Consider the following 26,062-nt stretch of genomic DNA (forward strand, 5'->3'; position numbering starts at 1 on the left):
GCCCCAAAGGCAGGTCATTGCTTGTGCTTTTTTCCCACCTAGGTCTCCCAGACTTCTGGGACAGGCATCACCACTGGAGATATGCTGACGCCCCCTTGGATGAGCCAGCCCCACCCACCTGATTCAAGATCAGGAAGTAGCCTGCATATGCATGTGTGCACACATTCACATGTGCACACTCCAATGTCCTCACACCTTCCTGACCACCACTTCCTCCTAATGCACCCTCAAGAGAGTGTGTTCCAAGAATTGGAAACTAGCATCCCTCAGTTGCTCTTTTCCACTCAGGTGGTCAAACGGCTGAAAACTATGGAACACACCCGTTTCAGGCTTCCCAACAAAAGAGGCACTGTCCTTCCTCTGAGCCAGGTCACAATGAGGTGACCTTCATCAGTTTTGTTTCATAGCCAGAATCCACTGCATCCTCTAGTTAGATATCATCTGCACTTTACTGCTATATGCTTTATATCTTGGCTTCTTCCAAAAGTTATCTAAGGCCTTTTATAGAACAAAACCATATACCTCGAGAAAGGTAGTGCAGTTTGAAAGCCCCAAGGGTTTCTTCTTATATTTGGACAAAAAGTTGTTTTCTTATTCACTATTTTATTTGATGGAGAGATGAAGAAAAAAACTGCACAAGCCCACACATTCTGATCCATGCATCCTTTATTCCATTACCAACCACTGTGCTGCATCCAAGCAACAGTACACAAACTGGCAATCAACCGCAGTCCAGTTGTACAACGATCTGAGGCTTACAGTACATTTAAGGCTTTTAAATTTGGAAAAAAAAATTAAAACCAAAGAACCCCCAAATCCAAACCCCTAACCAATACAAGTAGTATAGCAATGTTAAGCATCTTCTATTTCTGATGCTTATTTGGCGCAACTCCAGTGTCAAAACCCAAATAATTCCTAAACTAAAAAGATTAGTTTAGTGAAATTTTATACATAAATTCTTCAAAGCATAAACTTGGAATTTTTGTCTTGGAAATGTTATAAAATTTTTAATAGCAAAACATAGGAATAAAAACATATTAACAAAATGTATTCAATCATTTACATTACAAACAAGGAATTTGCAGTTCATTGTTGTAGCCTGACAAAAGAAATCATATCTACCATTAAGAATCTATGCACAATGTGATTGCAAATATGTACAGTACTTTAAAAAAGCCTACAAGGAGGACTTTACAGAAGGAAAGTCGGCTAGGCTCTTTGTTAAACCAACCGGACAATCAAAATATTAAAACTCTGTTGGCTAGTAATAAATTTACACTTAAAAAAACCCCTAGTTTCTTTTTGTTTAAGAATAATCCAGTTATATTTATATGGTTACAGTTGATGAAGCTGTACATGATAGTTCCAGTGAATTACCCTTCAGTTCATTTGTCCAGGGAAAGATCAGCATGTTAACAAAAAATAATAAAGGAATTTTCACCACACTAGCTTTCCAGTTACACTATCACAGCTTCACAAATGGATTGAACCCATGGATCCAGTGGCAGAAAGAGAGCTGCATGTCAAATACTGAGAACATTGGTGGAGACAGGGGCGAGTTCTGCATGAATGTCAGAAACGATGGGGAAGGTCGAGAAACAGATGCGAGGCTACTTTATACAGCACTAGAAAATTGTCCTTACATTCAGCTCTCATTCCCATTCCTGCAAGGTAATGAAGCTGGGAATCACGACTGTTCAGTTTAACGTGTTGTGTGAATTAGCAGAACAACCTCTAGATACAAAAGACTGAGATTTCATCAGCTCTTTGATTAGAACACCCTAAAGGTTGGGCACTTCTTCATGGTTATCAAACCTTTACAGCTACCCAGTTAAAGCATGTGCAAAACAGAGGACTCTTCTGTTCACAGTAAATGAGGTAAGATCAAGTTGTTGTCTTCAGGAATTAGGAAGTTCGTGAGATATGAACTGTTTTAGTCTTTCTAGGTATTGTGCATAAAGCTCTATGTCATTATGCCCAGCTCCTTCAACCCAGAGGGGCTCCACGGCTCGGGGACAGCGCTCGTACATCGCTAGGCCATGGGAGAAATCGATGACTTCATCCTCTGTACCGTGAATGACCAACACAGGAGAGGTGACTTTAGATATCTTGTCAATGCTGCAAAACGGAAAGGGGGGAGGCAGAAAAAGGACTCTATTAGTTATGCTCACAGATAATACACATCACATTTAATAATAAGTCAATAAATCTCCACAGGCAGGGAAATAACACCGTGGGTTTTTTTTTTTTTTAATTAAGAACTTTATCTTTTAAAGCAGTTTTAGGTTCACAGCAAAATTGAGGAAGGTACAGAGATTTCCCAGATACCTCCTTGTCCCCACACATGCACAGCCTCCCCCATTATCAATATCCCCTACCACAGCAGTACATTCGATGAACCTACATTAACATATCATAACAGTTTGGCTTTTTCTTGCTTTATTTTTTTTCTGGTAATTTACTTTTTTTTCTTAAATCAATTTTGCATTTTAGAGTAATTTTGAACTTGCAGGAAAGGTGTAAAGATAATACAGTGTATATAAAAATCAGCTGGGCCATGGTGGTGCATGCCTGCAATCTCAGCTACTCAGAGGACTGAGGTAGGAGGATTGCTTGAACTGGGAGCAGGAGGTTGCAGTGTGCTGAGATGGCGCCACTTCACTCCAGCCTGGGCAACAGAGTGAGACTCTGTCTCAAAAAAGAAAGAAAAGAAAAGAAAAAGATAATACGGTCCCCCTACATACTCATAACCCATCTCCTATAAGGTTAACATTGTACATTACTGTGATACATCTGTCAAAACTAAAACACCCACGTTGGTGCATTACTATGAACTAAACTCCAGACTTCATTTGGATTTCACTAGTTTTTCCACTAATGTCCTTTTTCTGTTCCAGGATCCAAACAAGAATACCACACTGCATTTGGCTGTTGCATTTGTTAAAGTATTTTATTAAAGACAGAACTCTTCTGAGCATCAGACTAGCAAACCAGTAACTACTATTTTTTACATATTAATTTTTATATTACTTTTAGATATTTTTTATATTTATATATTATTTTATATATTATTTTTCAAGAGAATTTTAAAAAGGGCCAGAACTTAATATATCAAATGACTGTCTCTTTGGAAAGCTGGACACTTAATCTGCTGCCACTCGTCTTCAGAATTCTTTTTTGAGAGCTACCATCAGATTTGACTCAAAGATACACACCCCATTTCATAAAAGCAAGCGCCTCATTTTAAAAAATAAAAACTGTACTATTTAGCTTGAAAACTTAATGTAATGCCTAGATTTTATTCCAAATGACTTCTCGATAAAAATCAAATCTACTCTCAAAGGATGAATATTTGAGGATCTTTAAAATAATATGCTTCAGGCTCTGAAAGCACATCCCAAAGAGGAATCCAAAAAACTTCAAGCATTGGTTGAGCTGGGTGTGTAGGAGACTTCTCTGATGGGGATAACAGTCATTTCATCCACAAAGAAACCAAGAGAAATGGCTCTCTCTCCATTCTGTCCTGCCAAAGGGTCTCTTGTAGTTTACTTCTCTTTCCATATTTGATCCTAGTCGAAGTTACAAAAGGATACCAATTTGTACTATTTGTGGGAATCTTTTTGTTAAAAAGTAACAGCTAACATTTTTTAAACATTTACCATAGCCAGGTGCTTTGCACTTAACACACAAAATCTCATTTAATATTCAATGAAACAGAGTGAGAAAGGAATGACCACCTCTGTTTTAATCAAGGAGGAAACTGAAGCTCAGAGAGATTATTAAATAACAGGAATGAGGTCGTGGAGATAACAAAGAGCTCTAACATCAATTACATATTCCAAAGATCTACAAACAACTGTCATCTAGCCTTTATTAAAAACTCAGGGAGCCGTGGACCACTTCAAGACATCCCAGAAAGACTGCAAAACCTCATCAGCCACGTAATTTGCAAAGATCAGAGCCACTGTGGCAGTATTCAATTATGCACATTGGAAATCTTATTTGGAAACCTGTTTTCCCCCTATATTTAATTTTAAAGTGACTTCCTTTAACAGAGTTCAATTATACTCAATTAAAAAGATATTTACTCAACATTTACAATGGGCCTGGGACTATGCTCCACACTGCACAGCTTAAGAGACTCTCCACTGCCTGGAGGGTATATTTAAAGTTGAATGCCATCACCTCATCCCAAGTGTAAAGGAGGTTAAAAAAAATAAACTATAAATGAAATAATAATCTGGATTCCTTTTCCTTTTTTAAATTTGTTTTAATATGAAAAGGAAATATGAAAGTATCCTCCTTTAAGGAGAGGGACACATGATTCTGCCATTTGGCAGCAATGGACATATTAAGAAAATGCTTACCAAATTCAAATTCAATTCATGATGAAAGTCAATGCAACCATTAATGGTTTGAAATCTATCATATTAATAATTTACAGCACTACCTATGAGGATTTGTCTCCTTTGTTGTCTCCAATCACTAGCCTTTTAAAAAAATTTTTTAAGAGACAGGGTCTTGCTCTGTTGCCCAAGCTGGAGTGCAGTAATGTAATCCTAGCTCAATGCCACCTCAAAGTCCTGGGCTCAAGGAATCTTCCCACCCCAGCCTCCTGAGGAGCTGGGACTATAGATGTGCACCACTATGGCTGGCTAACTTTTTAATTTTTTCTGTAGTGGCAGGGTCTTGTGGTGTTTCCCAGGTTGGTCTTGTACTCCTGGCCTCAAGTGACACTCTGGCCTTGGCCTCAAAAAGTGCTGGCAGTACAGGTGTAAGCCACTGTGCCTGTCCTCCAATTACTGACCTTAATTCAATAAATTACTTAACCTCTCATTTCCTCATCTGTAAAATGAGCACAGTAATTGGACAAACATCTTTATTTATTTATTTATTTTTTGGAGACAGAGTCTTGCTCTGTCACCTAGGTTGGAGTGAAGTGGCATGATCTGGGCTCACTGCAACCTCTGCTTCCTGGTTTCAAGCGATTCTCATGCCTCAGCCTCCCCAGTAGCTGGGATTACAGGCATACACCACCAAGCTCATCTAATTTTTATTTTTATTTTTATTTTTTTAGTAGAGATGGGGTTTTGCCATGCTACCCAGGCTGGTTTCGAACTCCTGAATTCAGGCAATCTGCCCTCCTTGGCCTCCCAAAGTGCTGGGATTACAAGCGTGAGCAACCGTGCCCAGCTGACAAACTTCTTAAGACTCTTATAAAGATGAAGGGGGACCATGAACATGAAACGCATAGCCCAATACCTGCCATACCAGATAAACTCAGATAAGATTAGTTGCTAATTTGTTATTAATCATTTGCAATTTGTTGGTATGGCTGTATTTTAAGGTACATGCCAATTTAAGAGCCAGGGGGGAAAACAAAAAACAAAAAACACCTATTAGTTTTGTTGCCAGGGTAACTCCCGGCATTGCTTCCCACAAACATGCTAAGTATCTGTCTTTCAGCAAACTGGCCTCTCATTACCAATTCAGCACAACTAAGGCCACATTTGAGAGGCGCATTAGCCCTACTTAGCATTCCCAGCCACGCCACTAGAAATTTGCAGTGCAACTTTCTCATGAAGCTGAATCTCATTGAATCCTGGTACAAACTGCACAAAACTGAAGTTCACCCAAGGTGTTAACAGAAGGTTCCTTTCTGTGAACGGAGCCAGTCTGTATAATACATGTTTATGTAACCAAATGATGATCTTTTATTTTTTTTTCCAGTAATAGCAGGATGAAAGCAATTAATAGGTCAATCAAAAACCCTAAAACTGTGTTTTCTTTCTGCTGGGGTTTTTCTATAAAATGGCAACATGAGCTGGGCCAGTCCTGGGGTAACTATCCTAGGCCGCTTTAGCAAGGACTGTGGGAAAAGCTCAAGGGGTAAAATATTTTGTATTAAAAATGCTTTCCACATGCAGGCAACTCTGCAGGGGTGAGATCTTCTGGTCAAAGTGGTAGAGCAGAATAGGGGGTGGCAGGTGAGCTTGTTCATTTATACCATTCCTGTGGCTATTTACCGAAGATCAAAGCCTGGCTTGTCAACTAACTCACTTTGCCTTTATTCTTCTATTTACAAAGATTAACTGAGCATGGTACTTTTCCCCTTACCTGTACTGTCCAACTGAAAAAGTAAGAAAAATTTCAAAACTGTGCTTGCTTGAAGTTTTTGAGCATCTACACCACTAGTTACCCCATCACACATATCGTATACAGCTCATAATTCAACAAGATGTCTCTGAATGAATGAGTGCTGAACTGTAAGATCCTTTAGGATGTATAGATGCTGTTAAAAATCCTGTATATCAGAGCTGAATCAATTAACCCTAGGTGTCAGTATACTCAAGGTCCTTATACATCATCTGGGAGATTTTCAGGCCTGGGAGGATAAAATCTCTGGATAGTGTGTGTCATATTTGCTTCCACATGCCCTGTGGCACCCAGCACAGGGTCTGACGTATGGCTCCATTCAATAAATATTTACACAGCTAATGGGAGCATCAGATGTGAACACGGCCACTGACTGACTTACCACTTGTTGGACAAGCATGAACTTACCTGGGGAAAGCATCAAAGCAGTATGTTTTTCTGGTATCCGGAAAAGCCACACGCAAACCAGACATCAGAGGGGAATGGAGAATTACCGCTGCGCATTCATACCTCGAGGCCAAGTCTACCGTGGGGACAGTCCCAATGCTCTGACCATAGAGGATAATGTTCTCGGGACTCACGCCATACCTGGAGAAATCAGAGGTTGTATGCCATTAACTAAGGTATGAAGAAAGACAGAAAGAGACAGAGAAATCGTATCTTAAACTCATAAAATTCCCACATTCACCAGCTTAAAACCGTATCATCTAACTTGTACACTTTAATTTAAGATGGATGTGAGCTTGACAAAAACAAATGTTAGGGGCCTGTTTTGGTACTAAGTGACTATGATTCTGTTTTCCACAACATTTGCAAAAAACAATAAACATGATATTATATTTCTGGCTAATTAAATATATGCTTTATAAATTTCATTTCAGTAGCTACAGAGATGGTCATCTGATTTCCTATTATTCTCCCTTTATATTTTATTTGCTAATCATAAACATACTTCTGAAGTAAAAACAAAAGCAGTTTTGGCAAATTGCAATATTAAAAACTCGAAGCAAAGTTTTCATGATACAAAATATATTAACGCTTATCAGAAAAAGATTTACTGGGAGACAATTAATTTAAAGATAATTGTATTTTCTTTAGTCTCTCTCAGGGTTAAACCCTTCCAAGTCTTTCAATCCATCAGTGGGTTCCGATCCATTCTCTTCAAATTGTTAACTAAGTAAAGGGTTGTGTGGAATACAGGCTTCACTTCCCAGCCTCCCTTGCAGCCTGGTGTGTACAGAGACCTAAGTTCCAGCCAACTGCATGTCAGCAGAAGTGACATGAGCAACCCCCAGGTCATGCTTTAAAGCAAATGGTGTGCTTTTGCCATCCCTTCTGCCTTCCTGGTGATGGCAAGCAGATCACAGTGAGCCACCTCAGCCCATGCAGAAAGATGCGGCACCCTAGATATGGTGGCGGAATAAAATAGAAGGAACCCAGGAAAATACATGCTCTCTTATTATCCTACAAAGGATATCCAGAATATCTAAAGAATGCTTAGAAATGAAAAAGAAAAAGACAAATAGGCGAAAGAAATGAAGATGAATGCCTAATACACACATAGAAAGATGTGAAATAATTTCACTAGAACATGAAGATGTAAATTAAATCCATGAGTTATTATTTTATACCCAAACGATAGGCAAAAATGAAGAAGCCAGACAATGTTGAAAGATGGCAAGGACATAGAAAAGTGGAACGCTGTTACTTTGTAAATTAGTACAAGCACTTGGGAAAACAATTCAACATTATCTGGAAAAGTTGAAGCCAGTGAGCCAACAATTCTCCTTTTCGGAATAAATATGTATTGTAGCTCATAGGACAATATGAAATGCTTTCTGATAACAACCTTCAGTGAAAAGAACTATCAATCCACAGCTGATGGAAATGGCAGGATTTCAGCCCAACTTCCTCCCCTCCAAGCTCCACGAAACTCCATGGAAAAATGGAGGCCCTAAAGAAAGAATTCAGGGCATTGGAATGTGCTTTATGCACAGCACCACACCTGGGCCATGCCATGAAGACAGGAATTAAACACATGGAGGTGAGAAGGACTTTCTATGGGAGATGTGCAACACATACCCAATGCAGCAGCAGGAAAGCAATGGGCTGGCCGGCAGGGGATGTGCTAGGATAGCGTGAATCGGAAACTAAAGGGTTATGGGTTGTCCTGGAGATGAGGGCCGCTAGAGTGTCCAAGGGCGAGGTGACAATGGCAGGCAGGAGATGACAGCATGAAAAGGAAGCTGGGAGATCCGGCAGGGGACTATTAAGAATCATGCAGAAGACAGGAAATAAAAGATTGTAACAAAAACAGCATCCATCCTCCATTTCTAAAGTGAAATGTCTGTGTGGTCCTGCAACTTGACACCATCCAATAAAACGGTGTCTATGGAAGAGGCTTCCAGATGCGGGTTTTGCCTGGCATTCTTGCCTGGGGTTTCCTTCCCGTTGGCGTAACAGGTTATTAAAAAATGGTCAGCACGGGCAGTTTTGGTGGGGAGGTTTGAGGAAACAACTGACAGAGCAGCATCCTGTGCCCAAATCTACATCAGCGACCACGGATTTACAAACACAGAGCACCCTCCCTGAGGACTAAATGGGGGGTCAGAAAGGAACACTGTTCTCACGTCTCAATGCTGAAGGTAAGCCATCCCAGGGATCTCCCCAGCAGCAACTGCCACCAAGATCCTTCTTTCATGGACTGGGAGAGCTGTTTCAGCAGGAGTTTTTCATCTAAAGTCCAGGGAGTCTTTGGGGAGAGCATAAATAACATCAGGGGTTTCCTCCTCCCTCCACAATTTTCACCAGATTTTCAAAGTGGTCTATGACCCCAAAAAGCGTATGGACCATGAGATACTGCATTACAGGGAGTCTGCAGGCACATGGAGAGGAGAGCCTCCAATTTCCACATTTGGGGATGAGTTCTTTCCACAATGACCACTCTTGTGGACAGGCCATTCATTTTGCTATCAATTGTTTTTAAAAATCATAAATCAAAGAAAATATAAGAGGAGAGAAGTGAAAACTGAAGGTAGTTAATGAATGATGCACAGAAGACTAAGAGATTATCAATACTGAATATCAAAAATAAAATAAAAGACTTCCAGGTAAAAATGGCAACCAGACTAGCCCTTACCTTCTTTGATAAAATCTGGTCTGAGAGGATTATATAGGATAACATTATCACAGTTATGAGGAAGTGTTAATTTTACTTCTTATGACGAGTCCAACATATGTTTTCAAAATCCTGTCTTCTATATAACACGCCATGGGACTTTACAAGCTCAGAGGTTGCACTGAATAAAGGAAGGAACAAGCACAGACCCAAGAGACATAGCCCAGGAGACGAGGCAGAGGGAAGCACCCTGGCCATCACGCAGGCAGCTCTTTCTCCTGTCAATGTCCTGGATCAGCCATCCTCAGAGATCACGGCCTTCTGTAAATGCCTTCTGGAGAAGCCAGAGCTATTGTGCTTGAGGACTCTCAGTTCCTAGCCTTCGGGTCTCAGCACTAGGACACACCCAGTACCAGTCTCTACAAAGTCCACCTTTGATTTCAATAGACTCACATCCTTCGTGACAACCACCTCAAAGTTTCACTGAAAAATGTCACCAGGTAAAACACAAAAAGCACTAGTCATAAAGAAAAAAAAAAAAAAGACAAAGTATTACATTAAAATCAAGAACTTCTGGTCATCAGAAGACACCATAAGGAAGTAAAAGGGCAAGCCACCAAGTGGGAAAAGATACTTGCCACAGAGTCTAGATCTAGCATATATAAATAACTACTACAAATCAATAAGACAACTGACTAAACAAGAAAAACAGAATTTTACAAAATGAGAAAAAAAAGAGGGGAGGGAAAGACAGAGAAAGAAAAAAAGAGAAGAGTTATTCAACTTTATTAGTAAAAAGGAAAATGCAAATTAAAATAATCATGTGATACTCTACACATTTATCAGACTGACTAAAATTCAAAAGCCTAACAATATTAAGTGTTGGCAAGGATGTGTGCAAGAATGCTCATTCACTGTTGGGGTTTATGTTGATAGAATCAGTTTAGAAAAAGTTTGGCAATATGAAGTGACATGATTTTATTAGCACATACCCAGGGACCTAGCAATTCTACTCCAAGATAAATTCAACACACAAATAAATGCTTACATATACCAGAAATATATACTAGACTTGAATGCATGCCTACACAGTTAGAGACAGCCCTAAGGTATATCAACAGCAGAGTGGATGAAGAAACTGTGGTATAGTTGTGCTGCAGAATATGTACATGGACACTAAAAGATTCATATTTTTATTTCAATAGTTTTGGGGGTACAACCGGTTTTTGGTTACGTGGATAAGTTCTTTAGTGGTGATTTCTGAGATTTTGGTGCACCCGTCACCACCAGTGAATCTTAAAGTCATGCTGTTAAGGCTGGGTGCGATGGCTCACGCCTGTAATCTCAGCCCTTTGGAAGGCCAAGGTGGGAAGACCACTTGAGACCAGAAGTTGGAGACTAGCCTGAGCAAAAAAGCAAGACCCCATCTTCACAAAATGAAAAAAAATTAGCTGGGCAAAGTGGCATCACCTGTAGTCCAAACTACTTGGGAGGCTGAGGTGGGAGGATCACTTGAGCCCAGGAGGTCGAGGCTGCAGTGAGCAGTGTTCGTGCCACTGCACTCCAGCCTGGGTGACCCTCTTTAAAAAAAATGCTGTTAGGGAAAAGAGGCAGATACAGCAAAACACACACTATGTGACACCATTTACAAAAACTTAAACCTACCAAAATTAAACATTATTGTTTAGGGATATTAATTGAGTGGTAAGCCTATAAAGAAAAGCAAAGAAGTGAATCACTAAAGTCAGGATAGTGATTACAGGCAAAAAGGGAAATGGTCATCACTAGAGAGAAGCATGTCCTTCCTGGGGGTTGTAAATGCTGGGGATAGTCTATGTCACACCACAAGTGTTCCTTTATAAGTCATTAAGCTGGACATCTGTGTTTTATAAACTTCTATGTCTGGCAGTTATATTTCATGACAAAAAAATTCTTTAAAAGTTCACCAGATACTTCAGATATGGAGACAGCTCTCACAAAACTGTGACAACTCATGGTAGATTTTGTGCTAAAAATAAACCTCATAAGGCAACATCAGACCATTAAAAATGATGTCTCATAAAGAATTAACATGGAGAAACACTCATGTTAATTTTAACAGAAAGCAATAAAAAGGAGCTTACAAAAACAGAGTCACAATTACATTTCTAAAAAGAAATCTATACATGGAAAAGGGACTTCAAAGCAATACATGAAAATAGTAATAATTGTTTTCTTCAGGTGGTGAGACTGAGTTTTTCTTCTTTCAAGTTTTCATTCCTAATTTCCTTTAGTTATTAGGCAGTGACTTGTTGGGAAAAAAGGGAAGCAGCATCGCTGGTCCTTTCTGTGTGGAGTCAGTAGGCATGCTGCTAACTGCCAGTGTTTTTCAAAGGGCTCAGAAAACAAGAGCGTGTTAGGTCAAACGCTCAGATTTGTTAGTTCTGTGTTAAGGACTTTTGTCACTGCTTTTTCCTGTCTTTACTATACTGTTTGACAACACATGAGGAACCAAGGAGGTGGATAATTCTGTGAAAGTATCAGGACTTTTAGTAGAATGGTAAGAGACCTCTGTTCTAACACCCAGTTTTGGCAGATGAGGACAACTCTTTTTACTGTAGTAGTAGGATTTTTTTTTTCTATCAAAGCATTAGACTAGTGACCTCTATGCCAATCGTTCCAAAATGAGAAGTATCTGAATTACTTGGGAAATTATTATTATTATTATTTATTTACTTTTCATGTAAGCACCCTGGCTCCACACTTACAAATTCTGATCCAGTGGGTATGCGGATTCTTCAAACTTAAACACTGACTGACATTGGGCAAAAAGAGTTGGACTAGAGCCTAAGGCCCCTTTAGTTCTCAGGTTAAATTACATAATAGACACAGGGGGGAAAAAGAGACAACGAATTAAGTTTGTGTGAAACATAGGTCAGTTTAACATCACAGCGTTAGAAAAAAGATAACAGGATCAAGTGAAAAGTATTTTCTCAAAAACATTAACAGTTCCAAAGTCTAAAGCCTTTATTTTAGAATAAAACAGAAGTTAAACCCTACCAGTCTGGAACAAGGCAGTATTTTTGGAGCAGCCAGTAACAATATAGGCGACACAGAAGATGTATTCATGGCCGGGCATGGTGGCTCACGCCTGTAATCCTAGCACCTTGGGAGGCCGAGAAGCGTGAACTGCTTGAGCCCAGGAGTTTGAGGCCAGCCTGGGCAACAAAGTGAAATGTTATATCTGCTAAAAATACAAAAAATTAGTTGGGCATGGTGCTGTGTGCCTAGTAGCATCCCTGCTACTACGGAAGCTGAGGTGGGAGGATCACCTGAGCTCATGAAGTTGAGGCTGTAGTGGGCTGAGGTCGCACCACTGTACTCCAGCCTGGGCGATGGCAGTGAGACCTTGTCTCCAAAAAAACACAACAAAATAAAACAAAAAGATGTACTCATGCAGGAATTTTAGCATTTTAACTTATGATTTGCTATTTTGGGGAGTATCACAATGGGAAAAGGTTAAAAATGATTCCTGTTAGTAAGCATGACCTTTGTGGGAAAAACGCAGGGATGGCAGGAATAGTAGCAGGGCCTATACACAGCGCTTTCTACCCCTAAGGCTTTTTTTTAGAAGTAAACATTCCTGCTCCCCAAATACAAATACACAGCTGGTAGCGGGTGAGTGTGGATCTCGAGGCCCTGGGGGTACTCCTCCACAGACTACACCAGGCCAGACCATTCCCCTTCCCCTGCCCATTTGCCCCTGCTTCCTGGCACTGTTGAAGACATGTTGGTTCTTCTTAACAAGGGTTAACCTTCCACTTGAGGGCCAGATTCTTACCCCTCCCAAAACTTGAAGAATCTCCTCCCTGACCCCGTAAAATTTCAATCTTTATTCTCTCAATGCCACAGATATATCCAAGTTTCTGAATCTAAGAAAGGACCTGTTTTCATCAGCACTCTGTGCTTGAGGCCACAGCTCCATCTCTTACCTCCATTTCCCCACCACCCCACCCTCCCATCCACTCAACCTTAAGTCCTCTGAAACCTGCCTTCTGCTCCTATGAAGTCTTGCAAATGGCTATCAGAAGTACCAAACCCAAACGCTTTTTCTCACCTCTCATCCAGTTCAACTTCTCCTTGGCAGTTCACATTAACGATGCCTTCCTTCTTAAAACTCATTCCTAAGCTTCTGAGACACTGAGTCACTCTTGGTTCCTCCTCCTGCCCCTGCCACAAATGGGCCTGGCCTACTACTGGCTCATCTTCCCCAAGCTCTAGTCTTACTATCACAATCTTACATTTTCTCTCCTACAATCTCATTTAATCCCAGGACTTCAACTAGCAGTTCTATGCTGGCCTGATGGCTAATTTTACGTTATCAACTAGATTGGGATAAGGGATGCCCAGACATCTGGTAAAATATTATTTCTGGGTGTGCCTGTGAGGGTGCTTCTGGAAGAGACTAGTGTTAAATCAGTAGACTGGGTAAAGAAAGCATCATCTGATCCCAGATAGAACAAAAAGGTGGACAATAGGAAAATTATCTCTCTCTTCTTGAGCTGGGATATCGATCTCCTGCCCTTGGACACTGGAGCTTCTGGTTCTAAGATCTTCAGACTTCAGGACATACACTTGTATCCTTCCCCTGCCCACCCTCACTCCCCTGGCAAGATTCTCAGGCCTTTGGCCTCCAAGTGGGAATGCTGCATCATCAGCCGCTCCTGGTCCTCAGGCCTTTGGACTGGGCCTGAATTACATCACTGGCTTTCCTGGGTCTCTAGCTTGCAGATGGGAGATCATGAACTTGGCCTCCATAATCATGTGAGGCAACTCCCATTAAAAATCTCCTCTTATATGTCTATATACAGTAGAGTCCCCCCACCAGATTCATGGTTTTGCTTTTCACAGTTTCTATTACCTACAGTTCAACTGCAGTCTGAAAATATTACATAGAAAATTCCAGAAATAAACAATTCCTAATTCTGAGCAGCATGATGGAATCTCACATTGTCCCACTCCATCCCAGCTGGGATGTGAACCCTCCCTTTGTCCAGCATACAGAGTCTACACTACCTGCCCATTAGTCACTTAGTAGCTGGCTGGGTTATCAGATCAATTGTCACAGTATTGCAGACTTGTGTTCAAGTAACCCTCATTTTACTTAACGAGGGCTCCAAAGCACAAGAGAAGCGATGCTGGCAATTCATATATACCAAAGAGAAGTTGTAACATGCTTCCTTTAAATGAATAGGAAGTTCTCAACTTAATAAGAAAAAAGACAACTGTTGCCAAAGTTGGTAAGATCTACAGTAAGAACAAATCTTCTACTTGTGAAATTATGAAGAAAAAAAATTGTGCTAGTTTTGCTGCATGTACAGGGCTAGTTTTGCTCATGTACTTGGACCAGACATGGAACCTTTCGAGGACAGAAAGATGAAAGGAATATGTTTGGTGGTCTTCAGGAGCTGAGTCTAACGCGGGAGCCAAGACATACATATAAAAGGGGAGCACAAGCAGAAGCAAGGTTATATGTAAGGTGAGTAATTCGGACATGGATGTCATGGCAGATGAAGGGCTCATGTACTACCCTCAGTTTCAGGTATCCACTGGGGGTCTTCATCTTTTTTTTTTTTTTTTTTTTTTTTTTAATACACTATCTTGCTCTGTCGCCCAGCCTGGAGTGCAGTGGCACGATCTTAGCTCACTGCAAGCTCTGCTTCCTGGGTTCACGCCATTCTCCTGCCTCAGCCTCCCGAGTAGCTGGGACTACAGGCACCCACCACCATGCCTGGCTATTTTTTTTTTTTTGTATTTTTATTAGAGGTAGGGTTTCACCATGTTAGCCAGGATGGTCTCGATCTCCTGACCTTGTGATTCGCCCGCCTTGGCCTCCCAAAGTGCTGGGATTACAGGCGTGGGCTACCGCGCCCAGCTCATCTTTTTTTAATGCATTAAAACAACAGCTACTGGGCATCTCTCTTGGACCAGACATGGAACCTTTAGAGGACAGAAAGATGAATGGAATATGTTTGGTGGTCTTCAGGAGCTGAATCTAACTGGGGAGCCGAGACATACATATAAAACGGGAGCACGAGCAGAAGCAAGGTTATATGTAAGGTGAGTAATTCGGACATGGATGTCATGGCAGATGAAGGAAGAGGATCAAGACCAGGAAGGGTACAAGCTATGTGGGCAACGGCAATGTCTGCTCTTGGTCAACTACTGATCTGTTTCCACGTCCACTAAACGCGTGTTTTCGTCAGATTCTCCCTAGACTTCATGAAATCTGTGGTCCTGACTTAAATGTGTAAGTAGATATTTTCTACACACTCTTCTCCAGGGAAAGGTCATTCTCACCAGTGAGACTAAACATACTCACTTTACAACAGAGTCTCAAGGTAGAGTGTCATCATATTTTGACAAGATGAGTCTAGGACTGTACAGCTGGCCCTTGGGTCCCACAGCAGGTTCTGACACTGAAATCTGACTGAAGAGCTCAGACTTATGTAGAAGGACTGGAATTGGGACTAAATGTCTTGATATTAATGATGAGAATGCTGAGGCAGTAGAAGAACCATCATGACCTGTATCCCCTCACATTTCTTCCAGGCCAGAATTCTGATCCGTATGTCTCTGTACCTGAGCACAGTCCATCATCTTCAGCCCTTGGTGTTATAAACCCCAGAATCCTTTGACCTCTTGACCATCCTACTTTGGCCAACTCCAGGCCTGGGAGTTGGCTTAGGTAAGGGGATTTGCCAGAGGGAAAAGGCAGGAAGGCAGACAGTTGATGTGTTCTCCTACTAATGAAACCACAGGCCCATCCAAATGACTAAGGCAGCGAGTACAGCTTCTTTACTCTAAGGAACTCAAGATACAACTCAGAAGGATACCAACATGGCAGCAACAGGCAGTGTCCTGACGAAAAGTGGAAGACCAGCAGGGAGAAGTCACAAAAAAGTAAGTAATGAGGTCAAGTCTACTACAGATCTGAGCAGGTGGCAAGATTAAAGCCATTGGACATAGTATCATGGGCTTAGTTAAGCAATAGAATCAGGAAGTCGGCATGTGTGGAAAGGGTAGGGCAAGAAAACAAAACAAATGAAAACAAACCTAGGCACTGACTGGGCAGCAGGGATTAGGAAGTCAGATGGGGAGCTAGTGCAGCCCCAAGCTCAGAACACACAAAGCATCTGCAGAATAGATGTGTGACACTATTAATAGATGAGTTAGGGAGGAGAACTCAGACAGCAGCCCACCTGTAAATTCAAAGAAATATCCAAATGACACAGAGCAACGGGGCTGTATTGGCCCACTTTGTGTTGCTATAAAGGAATACCTGAGAGTGAGTAATTTATAAAGAACAGAGGTTTATTTGGCTCATGGTTCTGCAGGTTGTACAAGCATGGGATCAGTACTTCCTCCACTTCTGGTGAGGCTTCAGGGAGCTTTTTCATAGATGGTGAAGCGGGAAGTAGGGTGCCACATGGTGGGGGAGAGAGTAAGAGAGATGTCAGGTTCTTTCTAAGCTCTCATATGAACTAATATAATAGAGAGAGAACTCATTACCATGGGGAGGGCACCAAGCCATTCATGAGGGATCCACCCCCATGACCCAAACAGCTCCCAACAGACCCCGCCTCCAACACTGGGGGTCACATTTCAACATGAGATTTGGAGGGGACAAATATCTAAACCATGTCAGGGGCAAAATCAGGAAGGATTCTGATTTAAAATACATACAAAACAGAAAATTCAACATGTAGGGCAGTAGCTAAGGCATGCTTAATGGAGTTGTTGCCTGTGAACCTGGCAGTCAGGATGAAAGAGAGCTCACAGGTAGGCTGTGAGTTCAGGGGCCAAGGGAGGCTTCTCTACCTTTGAAGGGATGAGGTGAAGAACAAAATATTTTCTGCATCAGAGAAAGGTGCTTAATAAACGTCTGCTACTGACTACGTCATGTCATTCTGAAAATGTTCTTCTCTGGTACCCTCAGTACCACATTAGCTAGATGTCCCCTGCTCTTTCTAGGCACGCTTCTGTTTCCTTTAGTCACTACTCTCTTCTCCCATACAACAAGTGGGCATCCCTCAAAGCTCAATCCTCATCCCTTTCTGGCATCTTTTATCTTCAGATTGATTTCCTTGTATTAATAGAACTTGTTCAATGCCAGCACCTACCACAGTGGCTGATATATGGTAGTTATATGATAAATATTTGTTAAACGAATAAATGGGTGGCCAGAGTCTTTAAAGTTTGTTCATTTGCCCCTAGTATTTCATCTGAACCCTAGCCTCCCCACCCTTCCTTTCTTTTGATGCTTCTTCCTGAGCACCCCATCACTTCATATATAACATCTCCCAAACTTGACTTTTCATATTCGTTCCCCAATCCTTCTGTTTCTATCAGTCACCACACCCTATACCTGACGGGCTTGGGAACTAGGATGAATTTATCACCTTTCCCTCCCTTTCGTCTCTCACACACTTATAGTCACTAAGTCCCACCATTCCTATCTTTGAGATGTTTTACAGACCCATCGTCTCTGACACCACTTCTGTTGCTTTGTGGTGAGCTACAAATGGCAGCATCTTTTGAACAATTAATCAGGGTCTGCCTTCTGTTTGGTGTGTGAACGTGTACAGTTTACCCAGTGATGAACATCTCCATCCAGGTACCCAGAGTCTGTTACCCAGAGTCTTTCTGGAAACCTTACTTTTGCTGCCTGTACATCCCTCTCCATGGTGCTCAGACTGCCCCAGAGGGACCTTGGCTGCTCAAACTACCTACCTGTTTTGTCCCATCCTGTTGGTTTCTGTATGTCAGCTTACGGTTGAGAAGGAAGCAGGTGTCATGGTTCTTGATTACTGACCTGTTGTCAATCCATCGCTCTACCCTGACTCCTGCTAACAGCATACACTCTGACAGCCTACCAGCTTCCATCCCAGCTTCTCCCTTTTTCCCAGGCAGAACCTGGGAATCTCCCAGGCAGAATCAATGCCCACACCTGACTTCTCTTCTCTCCCAGACCAGTTTTCCTTCAAATTCTATCTATATAAACTGCCCCACTCATGTCACTCTCCACTCCAATCCATCCTTCCCAACAGATATATCTTCCTTGAAAAAAGAAAAAGACAAAAAAACAAAAACAAAAACAAAAACTTTTGTTATGTTACTTTGTTCATCAAACTCTTTAGGCAATCACTATGCTTAGGATGAAAGTCCATGTCCACAATCTAGTCCCGTCCAACTATTCCAACCCTTTCTTTTCTCTCCAGGCGGCCCTTCTGCTCCTGTGGCTCAGGCTCTTCCCTCACTGGCTCATAAACACCCCGTGCCCAGAATGTCCTCCCTCTTTGTCATCACCTGGACAACTTTGGAGTCCTTCGGGTCCATTCCGGTCCTACCTCGTCCCTTCACATTTCCTGACTCCTCCAGTCTACAGACAGAATTTTCTTTCCTGAGCTATCCACTCAGACGCTTAATGACAGGAAGGTGAATGTGATTAACTGTACCAAGGCATGCCCTACACTGCCAATGATGATGTAAGCTCCACAAGGGTAGATAAAACTGTATCTCTCTTTGGGCAAGTTAACAATTTCCAGGCTCAGGGATCAGCGAGTTTGGAGGCACCGTCGCTTTGAACAGAATGTGATTCTAGCCAAAAGCCATTTTTGAACAAATTAAAATTAAATTTCAGACACAGTCATCATTCCATTGGATATATAATCCATTCAAAGTTTAACATCATCTTGGGGATCTAGATAGGAACAGAATCTCTTGTAGCAAAAACAAAGACCGTAATAATATTTAGTAAGCAAGTAAGCATTAACGTTTTTAAGCATGATATAAGATTTTCTTAAAACAGAGCACAAGAAATTAAAGTCTCCCAATTTTTACCAGGGGGAAGCCACAACCCTGAATCATTACTCTTTGTCACGGGCAGTGTGATGTGTACAGTAATCCCCTTTGCAAGTTTTTGCTCTCAGCCTCTCCCAATGTCTACTGTCCTTTTGCAGTCACAGGCTATGCTGAGTACAGGCGGATCAGCACAAATTTAGGTTTCCATTCCCGCTCAGCATATGGTAATGGGACATGCCCCCATGAGCACCCTGAAACTGAGGGCTCGGCAGCCATCTCAGGAGCAAGAGGAAGTACTGAGGCAGGAAGTTCCTGCAATGGAGGCTGACAGCGCCAAGGAGATGGTGTCTCATGGGAACGATCACTTACAAGGTTAAAATCTGTTTGTTTTTGTTTTAATGTAAAGCTTGCTTTTCCTTCTACAACCATGAACAAGCCTGGCCTCCCTGAGACGCACTGCATCCTGTTTAAGTTAATGGGCCTTGACTTTGTCCTTTGTCAGGAGCTCTCCCATTTATCTTCAGAGAAGCACACTTGGCACAGTTCCACTGACTTTGAAGTCAACATTTTAAATATTTCAGAGCTAGAATTCCTAGTGGAAATGTCTTAAGACATAGGAGGAAGATAAATACACAAGGTAACGTGAATGTTAACTGAAGGATGAGGTCTGAGGATATTGAGAAATCCTAATAACTTTATAAACTTTAGATAAACATTAAAAAATAAAAAGTAAACTTTAGAGAAAAGCCTCAGAATAAAAAGACTGACTACGCAAGGGACGCAGGTGCAAAAACAGGACCTGCCAGAAAACACAGTTGGCCATGGGGAATACTTTTGCCCTCAGGCAAACCTTTTAGCCAAAACTTAACAAACGTGCTTTATATATTAATTATGAGGAAGAGGAAGAAAAAAGCATCAATCACCTAAAATATACTTATTTTTCCTTAAAATACATCTTTTTTTGAGGAACTGCCAAAAAAAAAATTTGTAGATTTAGAAAATTGTTTAGCATTATACTAAGTAAAATTTCACAAACAGATTTCTATTGGTTGTTCATTCCAACGGTGAAAACAAAGAAAATACATTTTAAAGTATCCGCTGTTTTGGTGCTATTTGAATAAAAATTTAAAGGTTAGTAATGTCTGCTGTATATTTTTTCCTTTTTCCAATTTTTAACTAATTTGATTAAAAGGGACACTTACAAACAGCTCATTATAACCCCTGGAAGTTTCTAAAACCTGGGCACAGTCTAGGTATTCTCAACAGTGGTTATAAAAGAAAACATACCAAATACAGCATTAAAAGCAGGCTCAGTCCCTTCAAATAACACTGGATATAAGGAGGGTAAACCATGTGCTCTTGGGTTATAGGTCTTTGGGGAAATAATGAAGGAAATAAGATTCAAACCAAGAAATAACACCAAAATCAAGTATAAATGTAGGCAAAATTAATACTGTGGTCAAGTTCATTGAAGTACAGCAAAGAGAATGATCAAAATGGGGACCTGAAAGTCAGAAAAAGCTTCAGGTAGAAGGTGGAGCTTGCAGCCAATGTCAAAGGAGAGGAGATTTAAAAACATAAAGAAAGGCAATAGCAGCAGGGGAGGGAAGAGTCTCCCGAGGAACCAGAGTGTGGAAGGGCTTGGGAATGTACACAAGAGCCGACAAAGTGGAGGTGGGCGGCGAGTGTGGCAATGGGAAGGAGGGCGATCATTGGGAAAATGTGCTTTGCAGAAGAGAGCTGCTCTCATCCCACATGTATGTAGCAGGTAGAGGGGTGCAGGGAGAGATTCAAAGACAATTCTACAGGTAAATGACGAGAAAACTGGCACAAATTGAGAGGCTGGGAAGGAGATAATAGGTAGAGTTGGATTTTTGTTTGTTTCAGTAGGAAATAAGTTTAGTTTGGGAATATACTGAGTTTCAGGGAACTTTGGAAAATGCTAATAAGCATGGCATAAAAAGTCAACCTCTCAGGGTTAATTACAAAGAAAAATCTTCCTGAAACTGTTTGGATATCTATGTTAAGAAAGACAAGTTCCTGAGCTCTCCTCATTCTTTCTCCTGCCACAGTGCAGAGGAAGACAAGTGGCTGGAAGTAGCAGCCTGGGGGATATCTGTCCAGGCAAGGAGACAGGAGCAGAGCTAACAGCAGAGGCTCTGGAAGGCCCAGGTCCCATGCGAGATGATGATAACACAATGCACAGAATAACAAGGGCATTTTAGGAAAACATAACTTACAAAAGGGCTTGGTGTGGTGAAATACCTGCTAATCAATGTAGCCTTTCCTAAACCTAGTCACTCATTTCAATACCTATCAAGATAAGCTTTATCTAATTTTTGTAAAGCAGCATCCACCATTAATGTACGATGCTTCATTCTATCCTAGATGCTTGAAATTCTTTTCAAATAGTGGTTCAGGGAAGGGCCCTTTGTGTCATGTTGAAATCTACCTTCAAAAGAACATAATACTTTATGACATTCAAGACTATTCTCTCCTACCATATACCCTTTCTCTGTGCCAAAGCAAAAATAAACAAGACCTGACATAATGACTTCGTTTTATTTTTTAAAAATCATCTTTCAGAGGAAAAGTTATAGTCCTAAAAAAATATAAAATTAAATCTCTTTGGATCTGTTACAAGTAAAATAGAACAATTTACTTGAACTTTTCTGAGTATAATTGTGCATGAAACTGTTCTAATAATAATAGAGATTCTTTTGGCATTCTGTAATTATTTAAAATGTTGGAAAAGCCAGAAAATGTTGCCTTCTCTCTACAACTGCACAAATATCTGTTGAATGGTTAGAATACTACCTCCTCCACAGGGTATTTGAGCTGACTGCAAGGGCTGGCTTATATAAAACATCTAGGCCAGGCGTGGTGGCTCACACCTGTAATCCCAGCACTCTGGGAGGCTGAGGCAGGAGGATTGCTTGAGCCCAGGAGTTCAAGACCAGCCTGGGAAACATGGTGAATCCCTATCTCTACCAAAAATACAAAAATTAGTCCGGCATGGTGGTGCACTTCTGTAGCCCCAGCTACTCGAGGGTGAGGTAGGAGGATGGTTTGAGTCCGGGAGGTAGAAGTTGCAATGAGCCAAGATCGCACCACTGCACTCCAGCCTGGGTGACAGAGCCAGACCCTGTCTTAAATAAATAAATAAATAAATAAATACCTATTCCACTTCCAAGAAACTCAGCCAAAAGTTAAGGTACAGATTTCATGAATTCTCTATGTTGGGGGAAAAAACTTTAAATATTGAATTTAATTATCAATTTGATTGCCAAGGCGGAAAAATATTTTTTAGAACTAGAAACTCAAGTATCTCATTTCTAATTGTTTTATTTCTTTGTAGGATGAGTTCATACAAGTGCTCTAGTGGAGGAGACACAGATGGTTGGTTGAGTTTGCCTGCTTGACACTGACTTGCAAATGACTGTGAATCTGAGACAGCAACACTACATTTAGTTCCTGCACTAAAACTGCTGAGATGTTTGCCAGGAAGTTCTTGGAGAGTGACTTACTGGGGACAGAGAACGTGTATGACCTGCTCTGTCTTTTTGGAGCATCCCACTGCGTCCCAGTCCTTGAACTCTAGGTATGAACACATGTCCAGGTCTGGGCAATGAGAGTATTGAATCCTCCCAGCCAGAGTGACTGCTTAGGGGATAAGCCTAGGACCCAAGCCTGGTCAATCCCAGTCTTCCCTAGGATGTCTGCACCCTCTTCTGCTGAGCCTGGGCCTCCTTGAGAATTATACAAGGAAGAAAGCAAAGCTGAGAGCAAGTGGGCCTGCTTGATGCCATCGTCTGAGGCCCTGCACCCAGACATGAGAGCTTGGAATCCTCTCTCTTAATGCTGGGCTAAAACAGGGATTCTGTAAGTAACCTGGAGTATGTGGTCATGACCATGAGGAGGTGGGGGACAGGGGAGGGAAGGTGGAGATTCGTAGAGGATGTAGAAAGAAGAGTACGCTTCACAATCAGACAGCACAAGGTCTGAACCCAGCTCTGCCTTGCACCTGTAGCAGCCCTCTCCACGGCCACAGAATGGTGGAGTAAGGCTTGCCTCTGGGACTGCTGCAAGAATTAAATAAGCAGTGAGTGAAACTGCAAGAATTAAATAAGCAGGCCAGCCTTAATCCTCTCTCCTGTACTTGTAGTCCTTCCCCCATCCAGGCCACTTTCCTGTTTCCATAAACAGTGAGGCCTAGGAAGAGTTAACTGCAGCTCCAGGACACCACAAGGCCACATGTGAACTGAAACCTGAATGCTGGCCCACTTATTCCATCAGCTCCAGCTCAGCACTGCCCACTCTTGCTGTTTATTCCCTTAAATGTGTTTTGCAAACATTCAAAATGGAAGTGTGTTAAACAGACACTCTCCACTGGGCAGACCCCATGAAGCAGCTGAAGCAGCCCTTTGGCCCCTCCTTGATGGCATCTTCAGTTCTGTTCTCCTGGACCTAATCCTCTCTTTGTGCCTGTCCTACCTTCTTTTTTCCTTGTATTTCCTACTTGCCATTTTACAACCAGAAACCTTCCATCCCCCTACTCTGTCCTTTTTAAAAGCTTAAAAAGTTCACAGCATCAATTGGGGAAATATACCAAACACAGGATAGAAATGAAAAGGCCCTTAGAGAATCACACAGATGGTCCACTTTATTTCACAGAGAAGGAAACTAAAGCTTTCAGAGAGATTACTGACTTAACTCAGAATGGAAATTGCCAAGAGAGCTGCTTGCGATAAGCCTATCAAAGTCTGGGATATGGACTAAACATGGAGAAGCACAGTGAACCCTGTGAATTAAAGAAGCTGGCAGAAGGATCGCTGAATTGAAGTAGTTAGCACAGCTTCTGCATTAGGCACAACTGTCTGAATTCCACCACTGCAGCTAACAAGTCTGGGGCAAGTGGTCCAACCCTGCTCTGGGTGTCCATTCTCTCGTGTGTAAAATGGGTCTCCGAACTAACAAAGCTGGTGCGCAGCTGCCCAGTCACCTTCGTTATCAACACCCTCTCCTTTAGCTCACAGGGAAAAGCAATTTGGAAAGAGTCTGTTCAGAGCACCAGCCTGAGCATCTCAGATGTAAATGGCACTTTAAACATGAACATTCCATACAATGGGTGCAGAATCTCAGTTTGAGAGGATGAAGTTCTAGAGATGAATGGTAGTGATGGCTGCACAAGGCGAATGTCCTCAATGCCACAGCACTGTACATTTAAACATAGTTAAAATGTTAACCTTTATGTTATGTCTATTTTACCACAATTAAAAAAAAAAAAGAGTCAGCATTCCTCTTAAATCCAGCTCATGCTCATCATTTTCTTATTAAGTACCAAGGAAAATTCCAGCTCTCCTGAATTCTAAATGAGATTTTATTATAAAAGTAAAAACAATAAACGGTAAAATTTGTCTTCTATTGCAAAATCTCTAAAATCTAAGGGCATTAACAATTTGCAAAAAAAAAAAAAAAGCTTATAAAAATACGTGTGTCACTAATACCGTGTTTGTTCTTTTACAAATCTGGTAGAACATTCTACTCGTGATCTACCTCGCAGGTGAGGTAGAAGGTTCAGGGAAGCTTGGTGGCAATGACAAACCTGGGATCTTATAAGAACTCTTTTATTTAAACATGATGATGACCTCACTGTCACGAAGACCTTCCATTACCTCTCCTCCTTGCCTGGATTTTTAAAAAGTACAACAAAGGAAAAGACTCCTTGGAAAAGCACAAGTCTGCCATCCTTTTTGGAGATGAAAGGATTCCCTGAGGAACATCACTTCTAACAGGAAGCCAGTGCAGTAAGCGGAAACACAGACAGAAGTATTTCTTTCAGCAGTACCTTTCATTTGAACAAAATGGTAACAGAACTCCAATTTCTATATTTGAACACTCAGGGGCAGTTGTTAAAGAGGTTGGCTGCATTCTAAAATATCACCCCCACCCGTCTGTCAAGGACACGGGATTTGGGGTTCTGCGTGCCAGATCTGGTCCCCATGGTCTCCACACAGACGACGGGGACTGTATGACTCACAAGCCTTACCACATGGACTCTTCCATTTCTTTTTAAAGTCAGTCTAAATAAGGCCTTGAAGTAACTTCAACATTATATTTTAATTAAAATACAATGTAGTGTACAAACATAATGAAACAAATCCCACACCCTGATTTATCATAAACAGGAAGTCTTTATTGGCCACTAAAAACATCGAGTACCATAACATTAATAATTCAAAATACCCAGCTAGCCACATGCCATCCTATTCATTTTACCATAAACAACTGCAATATCCCTATAACCCAGTTTTTGGAGCAAAATGCAATAACCAGAGACAAAGCAGCATAAATAGCAGATCCATTTCTTCTGCAAGCAACACAAGCCTGTAATATCGTGTGCTCAGAAGTAAGCACTTCATACGCTTTTTGTCCTGCAAGTCCATGTTTCAATCCACATTCTCAACCTTGGTGTCTTACATTTATCCTGTCATGCTAATGACCTTTCTTTGGCAGAACATACAATACTGTGTCTTCTAGTTTAAATCATTTCAGAAATGGAGAGGCCTCATATAAGCTGCATGCCAACAATGTCTGAAACAGCTACAGAAGTAGAGCTGCGTTTTAGAGCTGCGTTTTCATCCTGAAATAAAACTGTTTTGTCATTGCAAAAAATTCAGACTATGACAACATCTAGATGTATTTATCATACACACTAAGGAGCCTGGTGGAGAGGATCTCCATCCCCATCCATCCAGCAGGAACTCAGGGAGGGCAGAGGAGGCCTGGCCACCAGAATTGGATTCCATGGGCTATGCAGGATGGGGAACTTCAGGATCCCAACTGGTGGTCCCAGATACTGGGGTTAAGATGTTCAAACAAAGGAAGGGGTTCAAGGTGGAGTTGTTCTGAGCATATGAAATTTATTCCATTTTTCTGGGTTAG

At 41.4% G+C, this 26,062-nt stretch overlaps 1 protein-coding gene across 1 annotated transcript in view; it reads right to left on the reverse strand.

Annotated features, from left to right (window-relative positions):
- Positions 1-648: 648 nt before the first annotated feature.
- The window catches only part of ABHD17C (abhydrolase domain containing 17C), a 60,944-nt gene continuing 35,530 nt past the window's right edge, over positions 649-26,062 (reverse strand). Inside the window, exons 2-3 of the mRNA XM_003901292.4 lie at positions 6,565-6,744; positions 649-2,118 (exon numbers count right to left, since the gene is read on the reverse strand). Of these exons, the coding sequence (XP_003901341.1) occupies positions 1,899-2,118; positions 6,565-6,744 (400 nt within the window). The 3' untranslated portion in view covers positions 649-1,898. The remainder of the gene's footprint in view (positions 2,119-6,564; positions 6,745-26,062) is intronic.

This window comes from Papio anubis, chromosome 7 (assembly GCF_008728515.1).
Source record: "Papio anubis isolate 15944 chromosome 7, Panubis1.0, whole genome shotgun sequence".
NCBI lineage: Eukaryota > Metazoa > Chordata > Mammalia > Primates > Cercopithecidae > Papio > Papio anubis.